Source organism: Ovis canadensis, chromosome 3 (assembly GCF_042477335.2).
Source record: "Ovis canadensis isolate MfBH-ARS-UI-01 breed Bighorn chromosome 3, ARS-UI_OviCan_v2, whole genome shotgun sequence".
In the NCBI taxonomy this organism is placed as follows: domain Eukaryota; kingdom Metazoa; phylum Chordata; class Mammalia; order Artiodactyla; family Bovidae; genus Ovis; species Ovis canadensis.
The window spans coordinates 130,151,852-130,165,761 of record NC_091247.1 but is presented as its reverse complement, the minus strand read 5'-3'; the positions used below and the strand labels follow the sequence as shown (position 1 = coordinate 130,165,761).

General features: G+C 36.6%; 1 protein-coding gene across 2 annotated transcripts in view; it reads right to left on the bottom strand.

The window, feature by feature from the left end:
- The window catches only part of TMTC3 (transmembrane O-mannosyltransferase targeting cadherins 3), a 46,068-nt gene that overhangs the window by 30,619 nt on the left and 1,539 nt on the right, over nt 1–13,910 (bottom strand). For both annotated transcript variants that reach the window (XM_069580666.1, XM_069580665.1), the window contains exons 2-5: nt 5,097–5,313; nt 1,891–2,109; nt 507–606; nt 186–301 (exon numbers count right to left, since the gene is read on the bottom strand). In XM_069580666.1, the coding sequence (XP_069436767.1) occupies nt 186–301; nt 507–606; nt 1,891–2,109; nt 5,097–5,294 (633 nt within the window). In that variant the 5' untranslated portion in view covers nt 5,295–5,313. The remainder of the gene's footprint in view (nt 1–185; nt 302–506; nt 607–1,890; nt 2,110–5,096; nt 5,314–13,910) is intronic.

The window sequence follows — 13,910 nt, the reverse complement described above, 5'->3', positions numbered from 1 at the left end:
AGGTGTAATATAAAATGTTAAGTAATATTCAGTGGGTATGAAGGTAAAACATGCTTACTTTTTGCAAATTTTTGCTAAATATTATTGATAAAGCAATTTATATGCTACATTTAGAAAATAAATTCATTAGAATCTGATTCAAATAGTATAAAAGACAGCAACAGGAAATTTATATTTCTCCTTACCCCTTGGGCAATAAATACTTCATATACACAGCAAATTCCCACAACTGTTATTCCTTGTTCTTTACACAGTGTTGCAACAGCCACTAAAAAAACCGTCAATGCAATTGGAGTCCACACTACAATTCAGGAACAGAAAAATATAAAAACACACAAAAACAATTTTATAATATCATAAAAGAATAAGACAACAATTAGATATTACTGAAAAACTTCAAATGTTGTAAGCAATTTCTGCTTTATATATTCAAAACAATACATTAATATATATAATTTGATTGAGTTTTACAGCTAAAGGAAAAGTATTGAATATCAGACATTTACCTATGGAATTATCTGGTCCTTTTGATTTAGTATATGATAAAAATGCAGCTAGAAAAAAGATAGATGACAGAAGTTCTGCTCTTCCTACAACACCTGTTACCTAGAAAGGGAAAGGCAGGGGGGTCCATATTAATGAAAAGCATTTTGAAATTTTAACTATATATAATTGCAATAGCAGTTTAATTAGAAATTAAGCTGCTATAACTTATCAAGTGCATATTTCTGTTTTATAGGTATTCCTTGAGTGTCCTCATGTGGTGAATTTGTGTATCTTACATAAAAATGTATTCATCAGTAACTATAATAGCTTTTATTACTTTAACTATCAATACTTATAGACTCCGAGGAAGTTGCAGAAATAGTACAGAGAGGTCCTGTTTACCCTTTACCCAGCTTCCTTCAATAGTAACATCTTACAAAATTATATAGTATACCATCTAAACTTAGTTCTAAATTTTTTTTTAAATACAACTGTTCTTAAAATATAAATGTATAATAAACTCAATACAATGCATCATATCTCACAAATAAAACCTGGAAAGTTTAAAAAGACAATACATTTAAAATATCCTTTAAACTCAAAAAAATTTCAATATAAAATCCCCCCAAACTCCCTTTAAAGTGTTCTCAACTCACTATAAAACTTAAAACAACCTATCATTTTTGTAGATGTATAGAAAAATGTTCAGTTAGATACCAAAAGGTTCAGGATATTGGGAGAGACACACAACGCCCCTGCAACACACAAACACAACTCTGCAAAGTTTAAACACACAGAGTATTGTTTCAAACTAAAAGCTTATAATAAACCAACTGAATAGAGTCCTCCTTGCTCTGTTGAGAGGCAATTCTGGAGTCTCAAGATTACCGAATTAAGTAAGGTTATAATTTGAATATGTGCTGATCGTAAGCATACTGGCAATAGTAGAGACAGTGCACAATTTTTAAGCACATGGTAATAAATAATATGAAATTACTGAGCATTATTTGTTAGGATGTCTGCTTATATGTGCATGTATTTTTGCATGCCTTACATAAGTTTCTCTTATCATTTTCTGTCCTTTCAAACACAAAGCCAAGTTGACAAATACTTAAAATCTTCATTCATAAAAAAAAATTAGCAAAGAAAAGAACTGTATTTATTTATATTTTACATTGCTTAAGTTGAATAATTACACGTTATATGTTTATGTTTCAAAAATTGTTTTAAATTGAAAAATTTTACACAATAGGAAAGCTACATCCTGTGCACTAGGAAGGTAAGACACTGTACCAAATTAAGGAGTCTTTAAATACTTGAAGTCATGGTTAATTTTTTTTTCCTTAAAAACATATACCATCATAGTCATGTGTAGGAATAATGCAAAAAATAAATTTTACTTACTGCTTCTGTATGTATTGGGTGCACTGCAAAAAGTAAAGAGGCAATCATACTACTCTGGTTATTCAGAAAAAGTCTGCAGACTTTAAGAAATATCACACTAACCACAGCATGAAAAATCATATTTAGGAGATGATATGACATTGGTGTTAGTTCACTGAACAGATAATTTAAGCGAAATGTCAATACTGTTAAAGGACGGTAAGACTTGTGGCTTCTCTCCTATAAGGAAAAAAAAAATCATTGATTACTAAAGTATCCTGGTTCTTCTGGATACATAAACTAATAACTGCTTTTACTACTAAAGAATCTACATTTGGCTGAGAAATAACAATAAACTAATAAAAGTCTCAAGAATAACATAAACATAAAAGATAGCTTTATGTGGGTTCTTTTTTGTGTGTGTTTGTGTGTGTTTTCCTATTTTCTTTGTCCAAAAACAAGGTAATTTCCTCTTTGATATATAGTTGAGTTCAGTTCAGTTGCTCAGTTGTGTCTGACTCTGCAACTCCACGGACTGCAGCATGCCAGGCTTCCCTGCCCATCACCTACTCCTGGAGCTTGCTCAAACTCATGTCCATTGAGTTGGTGATGGTGATGGTGATGGTGATGGTGATGGTGATGGGGTGTGTGTGTGTGTGTGTATCAGTATATATATATACACACATACACACACATATATATACATACACACACTGATATATAGTAATCAAAGAATAGAAGAAAAACATTTGACTACTAATACACAGATTAAGAAAATAGGATAATAGTGGCATTAATCAAACTGTAGTACAGGATTTCCCTCCAAAGCCTGTTTCCAAAACTATTACCAAAAAACATTCATGTAACTGCTGGCTAGATTTTCAAAAGGAAACATAAGAATAGAATGCTTACCCAGTGCCATTTAAATAACAATGACTCAAAAAGGTTGCCTAGTTGTCTTATGAAAAAACACCTCCGTAATGTATAAACCTGAATATATTAAACCAAAAATTCCTAAGTACTACACAGGGAGTGATATAAGAGAAAAACTTTCTTAAAGAATAGACACCTTTGCTATTGTGGTCTCTACTCGTAGCAGATAAAAATTTTATGTTAGGTACTGAATTTCTTTATAAACTAAAAGTTACATTTAATACGAAATATTTTTACTCCAAGACAAAGTCAAAGCAGATTAAGAATAAAACACACAAGTTAAAAAGATACAAAATATTATGCTAGTCATTTTTTCATAATTTTATATAAAGGCATCCACACTCACATTCCTTGCCCTCCTACCTCTACCGTATTTCACTATAACCCTGTTTTATAGCTATAGACTTAAGCCTGCTGATCTCCAATAGGGAACACTGGGAAGCACAAGAACCAAACATTTCCCATTTTGAAATTATGAACATTTAAATATCTCCATCTGTACTGACTACATACAACATGAGTGCTACCTACCTCAAATGTTTTTCTCTTTCTGGCCTAATTCCTGTACATCCTTCAGATTTCACCTCAAACATACAGAAATGCTTTTAAGCCAATGTATTGAATTGAAATCATTTATACCAGAAAGCAACTTTAAGGTAAAAATCTAATGTCATAATTAAAACCACAGTCGATACTAGCATAATTTGGGGCCAGAGGGTATAGGTACAGGGGAATGAATTATCTAGAAAATAATGTAGTAATTATCAAGAAAATAATATCATGACAGGACCATATTTTCCCTTTGTTATCAAAAGACATTTCTTCTAAAAGCTAGAACTGGGTGAGAACAGAAAGGCTGCAGGAAAATAAATAATCTGCTTCTTTATTAAGGAAAAAAAATACTTGTTTGTGACTAAAAGAATGAAAGATTCCATACCCCTTCTTGAGAAGTTTCCAAGTTTGGAGAATTTGGAAAGGGGCCATGAATGACAAATAACAAAAAGAGTGTTACATGCTATGTTTCAACAACTATGTGCTACATATTACAGACAAATTAATTAATGAATCCTCAAAGTCTATTCTTTTATAGATCAGGAAAATACCTCATTACCTAAAAGCTGTGTCCCCACCTACTTCACACAGCTTTTATATCATACAACGAAAATTAGAATCCAGTCTATATGATCCTAAGCTAACAGGTGTTTGATCCTTAACAGTTTAACACTGACCTTCAAAATAAAGTTACTAGCAAAGGAAAAATACCTTCATAAAAACAACCTAAACTTTTGGGTTCTCAGTATAAAATCAAAATAATTATTAGATATGAGATATGGCACAAATTAAAATTTTTAATAAATAATTTTTTCTGCAGAAAAATAGTTAATATGTGTACTTTCCATTTTTATTCAATCTGTAATGAAGCTATATAATTTTTAAATGGTTAATGCTTAGTTGCTCAGTTGTGTCCGACTCTTTGCAACCCCATGGACTGTAGCCTGCCAGGCTCCTCTGTCCATGGGGATTCTCCAGGCAAGAATACTGGAGTGGGAACACTGGGAAGCACAAAAACCATGCCCTCCTCCAGAGGATCCTCCCAACTGAAGGATCGATCCCAGGTCTCCCACATTGCAGGCGGATTCTTTACCAACTGAGCCACTAGGGAAGTCCTTTTAAATTAAGGTTAAGTATACCACAAACAGTTATCTCCTTTGCTTGACTCATAAGAAAGAAAAAAGAAATGAATTCAATTAGCAAGAAATAGTTATGTGTTGCCCTTATTGTCAGAGAAGGCAATGGCAACCCACTCCAGTACTCTTGCCTGGAAAATCCCATGCACAGAGGAGCCTGGTGGGCTGCAGTCCATGGGGTCCCGAAGAATTGGACATGACTGAGCGACTTCACTTTCACTTTTCACTTTCATTCACTGGAGAAGGAAATGGCAACCCACTCCAGGGTTCCTGCCTGGAGAATCCCAGGGAAGGTGGAGCCTGGTGGGCTGCCGTCTATGGGGTCACACAGAGTCAGACACGACTCAAGCGACTGAGCAGCAGCAGCAGCCCTTATTGTTCTCCTAATATATTTGTTTTTTACACACATGTATTAATTTTAAAACATTTAAGCCAAGGTACACAATCAAGGAAAGTATCAGGTACTCCTTTAAAAAAGACAATCACGTTTTCCACTTCCTATCTAATGTATTACAAATATTCATGTCTTATATGAAATTTCTGAGGAAAAACTAAACTACTGAAACATTTTAAAATCTGAGATACATATAAGTAATTCATACTTACTTCAGACATAGGGGTCCCCCAGAAATCATTCTGAAATAAAGTTTTTAAAGGTGTAGATGGATGCAGGTCTTTATTATCCAGTATTGCTGAAACATCGTCAAAAACAAAACCACAAAACAGGCTGTTCCAATAGCAAACAGCAACCACACCAACTATTAAGGTTACTTCTTTGAGGTTAATATCAGCCATCTTTTCCATAAGCACCTGTGGACAGGATCTGGGGAAAAGAACATGAAGATACAATGAAATAGTGAAGTTGCTCAGTCGTGTGCGACTCTCTGCGATCTGATGGACTGTAGCCTACCAGTCTCCCCCATCCATGGGATTTTCCAGGCAAGAGTACTGGAGTGGATTGCCATTTCCTTCTCCAGGGGATCTTCCCGACTCAGGGATCGAACCCAGGTCTCCTGCATTGTAGACACATGCTTTACCATCTGAGCCACCAGGGAAGTCCTCTGAGGCACAAGGGAAGCCCAAAATGAAATAAACAACATTTTTTTTTAAATAAGTACAGTTTTAATAGAAAGATAATAAGTAAAATAAAGACAGAATGTGAATTCTCACAGAGAATTAATTCTTTAAAACTCAGTTCAAAAACCATCCACCTAAGGAGTACGTCAAGGCTGTATATTGTCACCCTGCTTATTTAACTTATATGCAGAGCACATCATGAGAAACGCTGGGCTGGAAGAAGCACAAGCTGGAATCAAGATTGCCGGGAGAAATATCAATCACCTCAGATATGCAGATGACACCACCCTTATGGCAGAAACTTAAGAGGAACTAAAAATCCTCTTGATGAAAGTGAAAGAGGAGAGTCAAAAAGTTGGCTTAAAGCTCAACATTCAGAAAACGAAGATCATGGCATCTGGTCCCATCACTTCATGGGAAATAGATGGGGAAACAGTGGAAACAGTGTCAGACTTTATTTTGGGGGGCTCCAAAATCACTGCAGATGGTGACTGCAGCCATGAAATTAAAAGATGCTTACTCCTTGGAAGAAAAGTTATGACCAACCTAGATAGCATATTCAAAAGCAGAGACATTACTTTGCCAACTAAGGTCCATCTAGTCAAGTCTATGGTTTTTCCTGGGGTCATGTATGGATGTGAGAGTTGGACTGTGAAGAAAGCTGAGTGCTGAAGAATTGATGCTTTTGAATTGTGGTGTTGGAGAAGACTCTTGAGAGTCCCTTGGAATGCAAGGAGATCCAACTTGTCCATTCTGAAGGAGATCAGCCCTGGGATTTCTTTGGAAGGAACGATGCTAAAGCTGAAACTCCAGTACTTTGGCCACCTCATGCGAAGAGTTGACTCATTGGAAAAGACTTTGATGCTGGGAGGGACTGGGGGCAGGAGGAGAAGGGGACGACCGAGGATGAGATGGCTGGATGGCATCACTGACTCGATGAACGTGAATCTGAGTGAACTCCGGGAGTTGGTGATGGACAGGGAGGCCTGGCGTGCTGTGATTCATGGGGTCACAAAGAGTCGGACACGACTGAGCGACTGAACTGAACTGAACCTTCCCTGGTGGCTCAGACGTTAAAGACTCTGCCTGGAATGCGGGAATGGCAACCCACTCCAGTACTCTTGCCTGGAGAATCCCATGGAGGGAGGAGCCTGGTAAGCTACACTCCATGGGGTCACAAAGAGTCAGACAGGACTGAGAGACTTCAGCTTCATGTTCACATTCTTTAGCTAACTAGATAGCTAACTTCTTCAGCTGTCACAGGTCAGTTACCTGGGAAACGAAGATAACTAAGGAAAACCTGGTATGATATGTCCCAGCAGGATCTAAATGAATCCTTGTGGGAAAACAAATACATACTTAAAAAGACAATGATCATGAGTTTTCTAAAATGTATATAAATCTTAGATAAAATCTTGATAAAATGTAGATAAATTTCAGTACCTTATGAATCTGAAGATCAACTATTACTTAAATCAAGAGTCCAAAATTGTAGCCTGAAGCCTTGCTCAGATTGATCAAGTCTGAAATGTCTGTCTGAATGCCGTTAAGCTCACTGTATACTAGCCAGTTTACTACAGTTCCATTATCTGTCACTGAAGTTGAGTTATTCGATGGATTTATGTTATCTGCTTGGCCCCTAGGGTATAGAAGTAGTTTATGATCCAGATATAAACCACTGTTTTTCTTTTTCCCAATGTAACAAAAGCCTTCAATCTACAGACTGGCCTTCATTCATACATGACAATGTATAATTTAAGTCAATGCTTTAAAAAGAATCCAGTAAAACAATGCTTATAGAGGAGAAAGAACTATATGACCTGGAGGTTACTGAAGAAACAACCCTATAATAAAAATAAGCATGCTGATGATTTACTTTTCTAGTTTGAGTAGTGTCATTAGCATAACTTTAGTTTATCACTTGTGGAGAGAACCTTCTCCAAATATGTAAACCATCTTAACCTGTGAATATGTTACCTTATAGCAAAATAGACTTCACAGGTGCAACTAAATTTAGGACTTTGAGATGAGGATATTATCCTGGACCATCTAGGTGGGCCAATTCAATGAAAAGAAACCTCACAAATGAATGAGGGACACAGGAGAGTCAAAAAAAAAAAAAAAGCAGAGGTCAGAGTGATATGATGGTTAGCTGGGGGCCACAAGTACAATGGCAAAAGCTGGAACAGGCAAACAAACACATTATTCATTAGAGTTCCTCAAAGGACTACAGCTTGTTGAGGATTTCTGACTTCCAGAACTGTAAAATAATAAATGTTATTTTAAGCTACCACATTTGTGGCATGTGTTACAGTAGGAACAGGAAATTAATGTATCATTCACAGAGCCAAAAGATCTGGAACCTGAGATAAATCTGTAGGAGTTCTGGTCAGATCAGAGAACAACAAGAGACATCAAATCAGATGCAAGATTTGTATAAAAATGCATACACAAGAGCCTATGAGAAAGTATTAAATTATTTTAGAATTAAGAAAAACTTAGAAAACATTAAACTTTTTAAGTGCTGCACGCAATATGCCAGCAAATTTGGAAAACTCAGCAGTGGCCACAGGACTGGAAAAGGTCAGTTTTCATTTCAATCCCAAAGAAAGGCAATGCCAAAGAATGCTCAAACTACAGCACAAGTGCACTCATCTCACACACTAGTAAAGTAATGCTCAAAATTCTCCAAGCCAGGCTTCAAAAGTACGTGAACTGTGAAGTTCCAGATGTTCAAGCTGTATTTAGAAAAGGCAGAGGAACCAGAGATCAAACTGCCAACATCCTCTGGATCATTAAATAAGCAAGAGAGATCCAGAAAAACATCTACTTCTGCTTATTGACTATGCCAAAGCCTTTGACCGTATGGACCACAACAAACTGTGAAAATTTCTTTAAGAGATGGGAATACCAGACCACCTGACCTGCCTCTTGAGAAATCTGTATGCAGGTCACGAAGCAACAGTCAGAACTGGACATGGAACAACAGACTGGTTCCAAATCAGGAAAGGAGTACATTACTGCTATATATTGTTACCCTGCTTATTTAACTTATATGCAGAGTACATCATGAGAAACGCTGGGCTGGAAGAAGCACAAGCTGGAATCAAGATTGCCGGGAGAAATAACAATAAAACCAGATATCCAGTACTGTTGCCTGGCAAATCCCATGGACAGAGGAGCCTGCAAGGCTACAGTCCATTGGGTCACTAGGAGTCGGACACGACTGAGCGACTTCACTTACACTTTTCACTTGCATGCACTGGAGAAGGAAATGGCAACCCACTCCAGTGTTCTTGCCTGGAGAATCCCAAGGACGGGGGAGCCTGGTAGGCTGCTGTCTGTGGGGTTGCACAGAGTCAGACACGACTGAAGCGACTTAGCAGCAGTAGCAGATATGCAGATGATACCACACTTAGGGCAGAAACCGAAGAACTAAAGAGCCTCTTGATGAAAGTGAAAGAGGAGAGTGAAAAAGTCAGCTTATAACTCAACGTACAGAAAACTAAGATCATGGCATCTGGTCCCATCACTTCATGGCGAACAGATGGGTAAACAATGGAAATTTTATTTTAATAAAGTCTGATTTCCCAAGTAGGAAAGCAGAATAAAAATACTGTAAAACACTCAAGATCTCAAAAATGTACCTCCAACAATTCTCCTCTCAGGAAACTAATAGAAGACTTATTCCAATAACATGAGGAAGTAAGAAACACAAAGACAGGGAAATCAGGAGATAGGAAATCAAGCACAAGAGAACGACAAAGGAAATACCCAAACTACAGCCATTCAACCAGTAATACCCAGGCAACAATAGAATCGGTCAGCAGGCTATTGAATGACAGTCTCAAGAAATAATTTACAGAACACTTGATGAGTTTAAACACAGAGTGAAGAATGATTTTACTTTAATATCATGTGTGTCTCTAATTCAGAACAAAACAACTCAAGACATTCACCATCAGGTAGTGAAAATCAAGTCTTGTGTATGGGTCAGAAACCTCTCAGGTCACCTCCCTTTCCATAATATTAAATTATTGACCATGCAATTTCTGGATTTAAGACTTTTAGTTGAAAAGTATAAGAATTTATAGCCAAGTTTACAAATATTGAAATTTTTATAAGACCAAGGGAGTTGTCATAGTTTTAAGTATAGTTTTCTGGCTTTAAAGAAGTTGTTTAAATTTTAAGAAAGTTTTGCTTGTTAGGTCAGGCATCTGAAGTCCTTGAATAAAAATGAAAACACTAAAATTACAAATGCAGCTTTAAATTAGGTAAATCAAGCTTTAAACGTAGCTTAGAGCACTTAGTCCTTTCTACCTCTTGTGGTCATATTCTTCAATAGGTTAACCTGAACTTTAAATGGTACTGTCAGGAAAGCCAGATGGTAGGTACCAAAGCACATGCACTTTTCAAGTTCTTGCATATTGCATTTTTTTTTTTTTTTACTATCAATCAAGCAAGGTAAACCCAGAAACAATGTGGGAGAGGTTATAAAGGGTCAAGACAATAGAATTTTTGAAGATTCTCCAAGGAAGCATATTATGAGACAAAGGGAGGAGAGCTATTTCTCATATATGTCCTGAGTTCAGTTCTGGAGTCATCTTGGGTTTTGTATAAACAAGCCATCTGCAAGGAAAGAGGTTAGGGCAAAGTGGGAGGGCTACATAAGGACATAGAGAGAGGGCAGAAAGATTCACTTTACTGTAACAATGTAACACATCCCTGTTGCATGTTAGTTGTAGGAGTGCTATAGACTGGATGTGTGTCTCCCCCACCCACAAATTCATGTTAAATCCTAATGCCCGATGTTATTTGGAGGAGGGGGCCTTGGGAAGGTGGCCAGGTTATGAAGGTGGAGCTTCGTATTATTATAAGGGCATTAATCCTACAAATGGATTTGAGAGATCCAGTGCCCCTTCTGCCATGTGAGGACACTGTGAAAAGATGCCTGCTATCAACCAGATCCTCACTAGATACTGAATCTGCTATGCCTTGATTCTGGACTTCTCAGTCTTCAGAATTGTGAGAAATTCCTATTGCTTATAAACCGCCAAATCTACGGTATTCTGTTGGCAGCACAAACAGACCAAAAGGAACTTCAGTTCTTTTCCTAGGCACAAAAGCATACTCACACAGATACACAGTGTGAGTGGATGGAAAGACTGATTGGCTTACCAAATGCGGTGTCACTATATCCAAAGAATACAAACGCAACTGACCCCTCATAAGCACAGTATGAACATAGAAGACAATGTAATTCCTTCAAAATTGTACTGAGTGCTCACTCTTCCATACCCCAACAACACAATCATGGAAAAAAGAAATCTATAGGACTATTTTATGACATATTTATATTATATGAAATCTGGGAGTATTTAGCCTGGAGAGGAACATCTTCTCAGCTCAGTAATTTCATGATTATATCTTCTTCAAAAGTAAACCTTTGGCTTGCATGGTCTGTATTCACACTGACTCCTACTAATCTTTCCAGTCTCTTCATGTTGAGAGAAGACAAGTGTTTGCTTGCTGCACACTGAGTCCTCTCCATGAATGCAAGGCAAAACAAAACATTTTCTGTACACAGTAGAGACTAAATTTTTCAACACCATGCTTTACGTTAGAAACTGGAACAGTAAGTTACTATTCCTTTTCTTGATAAGGCAGCGTAAAAGGGATGGAAATTACATCTAGAATGTAGGCTGGCTGGTACAAGAACAGAAGTAGCAGTTATAAAAGGCAAGTCTTTCTTGTGAAGTGATCTGGGAAGATAAAACTGCTCATAAAACCAAAGAGATGAAACAAGGCAGATTTAGGCAAGTGCTCCTATAGTAAAGCCATTTATTAAACTGTCAGATAATTTCCTCCTCTTGGTGAAAATTGAGTGATTTAGAAAACTATAAGGAAAAAAATAGTGGGTTTTAGGGATTTTCCTCAAAATTATATATAGGGAGTGACTGAACTAGAACCTGAGTTAAATTTCTTTGTCCACAGTTAGGTACAAACATACTACAGTGCCTAGACCTTAGTTAACTCATTTCCTACTGCATCCCCAGTGTCTAGCAGAGTGAATAAGCCCTAAAATACTGTTAGAATGAGTAAAGTGTATTAAAAAGTAGAGACATCACTTTGCCTAGAAAGGTCCGAAGAGTCAAAGCTATGATCTTTCCAGTAGTCATGTAGAGATGTGAGAGCTGGACCATAAAGAAGGCTGAGGATCGAAGATTTGATGCTTTCTAACTGTGGTGCTGAAGAAGACTCTTTGAGAGTCCCTTCGAGAGCAAGAAGATCAAATCAGTCAATCCTAAAGGAAACCAACCCTGATTATTCATGGCAAGATTGATGCTAAAGGTGAAGCTCCAATACTTTGGCCACCTGATATGAAGAGCTGACTTGCTGGAAAAGACCCTGATGCTGGGAAAGACTGAGGGCGGGAGGAGAAGGAAGTGACAGATAGGATGGTTGGATGGCATCATCAACTCAATGGACATGAGTTTGAGTAAACTCTGGGAAATAGTGAAGGACAGAGAAGCCAGGCATGCTGTAGTTCATGGGGTCACAAAGAGTCAGACATGACTTAAGAGACTGAAAAACAATAACAAAGTTATAAAATTAAAGTGAGATTTTGCATTTAATCAGTACTGCAATTGAGATGTGGGTTGCAACTTTAGTTTCATTAATTATTACAAAATCACTTAGGTTCTCTGAACCTGTACTCATTCAGTTTTGAAAAATGAGAATAAAACTTACTATTAGGCCAGGTACCTTAAATGTGAATAAGAAAGTGAGGAAAGGTAAAGGCAGAAAAGACTAAAACAGACAGAACAAAAATAATAAATAGAAAATAACAGTCATAATGAATGAAAAAACAAGAACAAAAATAAGGTGCTGCAGCAAAAATAACAGATTACTACTATAAAAGCAAGTATATAGTTTTAAGCACAGTAAATGACATACATGCTCCAGAAACTCTAGCTTTCCTCTCTGCCTCCCCCTGCTAAATTATGAATTGAAAACACTGAACATGAAGAATATTTAATTCAAATTCTTGAGTAAACCAAGTTATGTAATCAGAATACATATTTTAATATAGACAGCAAGACAGAGGAATAAGCATTGTATTCAATACAATACAATACAATACAAGTATTGGTCTCCAGCATGCAAGAGAAAGCCATGTATCAGTTACAAACATATCCTTTAACCAGAAAGATTTGTGTGCAATCATACTATTCAAGTCTGAGCAGAGTTCTTAAACTCTCCAAGCCTTGGTTTCTTAACTTAGTTGGAAAATGAGAACAATATAAGCAACTATTTCACTGAGTTATTATGAAGATTAAATGAAATAATGAATAAGCTATGGTAATCAAAACAGTTTGCAACTAGCATAAAAACAAAGACACAGATTAATAGAACAGACTCAGGAGGCCAGAAATAAACAAAAGAATCAAGAATATACAATGGGGAAGGAATAGTCTCTTTAATAAATGGTTTTGAGAAAATAGAACCACAAGCAAAAGAACGAAACTAACCCGTTTTACTTGACTCACAAAAATCAACTCAAAATGGATTAAAGAATTCAACATACAACCGACAACCGTAATCCTTCCAGTAGAAATAGGGGATAAGCTCCTTGACATTTGTCCTGGAAATGACTTTTTGGATTTGGAACCAAAGCACAACAAAAACAAAACAAAAACAAATAAATGGTCCTATGTCAAATTAAAACATTTTCAGATAACAAAGGAAATCCATGGAATGGGGGAATATATTTGCAAAAATAGATATGTAAACAGGTTAATATTCAAAATAAAAACTCATACAACTCAATCACAAAAAACCAAAACCTGATTCAAAAATGGCACAGGAACTTCTTCCAAAGACATATAATGGCCAACAGGTATATGAAAAAGTGCTCCTAATCACGCAAAGTCAGGGAAATGCAAATCAAAACTACAATCAGAGTTATCAATTACTTCACACCTGGTAAGAATGAGTATCATCAAAAAGACAAGAGATAAGTATTGGTGGCAAAAATGTAGAGAAAAGGGAACACTTGTATATGGCTGGTGGGAGTGCGAACAGATGAAACCATCATAGAAAACAATGATACAGGTTTCTCAAAAACTTAAAAACAGAACTACCATACTATCCAGCAGTTCCACTTCTGGGTATATATTTGAAGAAAACTAAATCACTCTTTTGAAGAGATATTCATTCAGCGTTACTTATAATAGCCCATGGAAACATGGGCTATTAACCCATGGAAACTACCTAAGCATAAATGCATGGATGAAAGGATAAAGAACATGTATGAATAGAATGGACACACAAGGCAATATG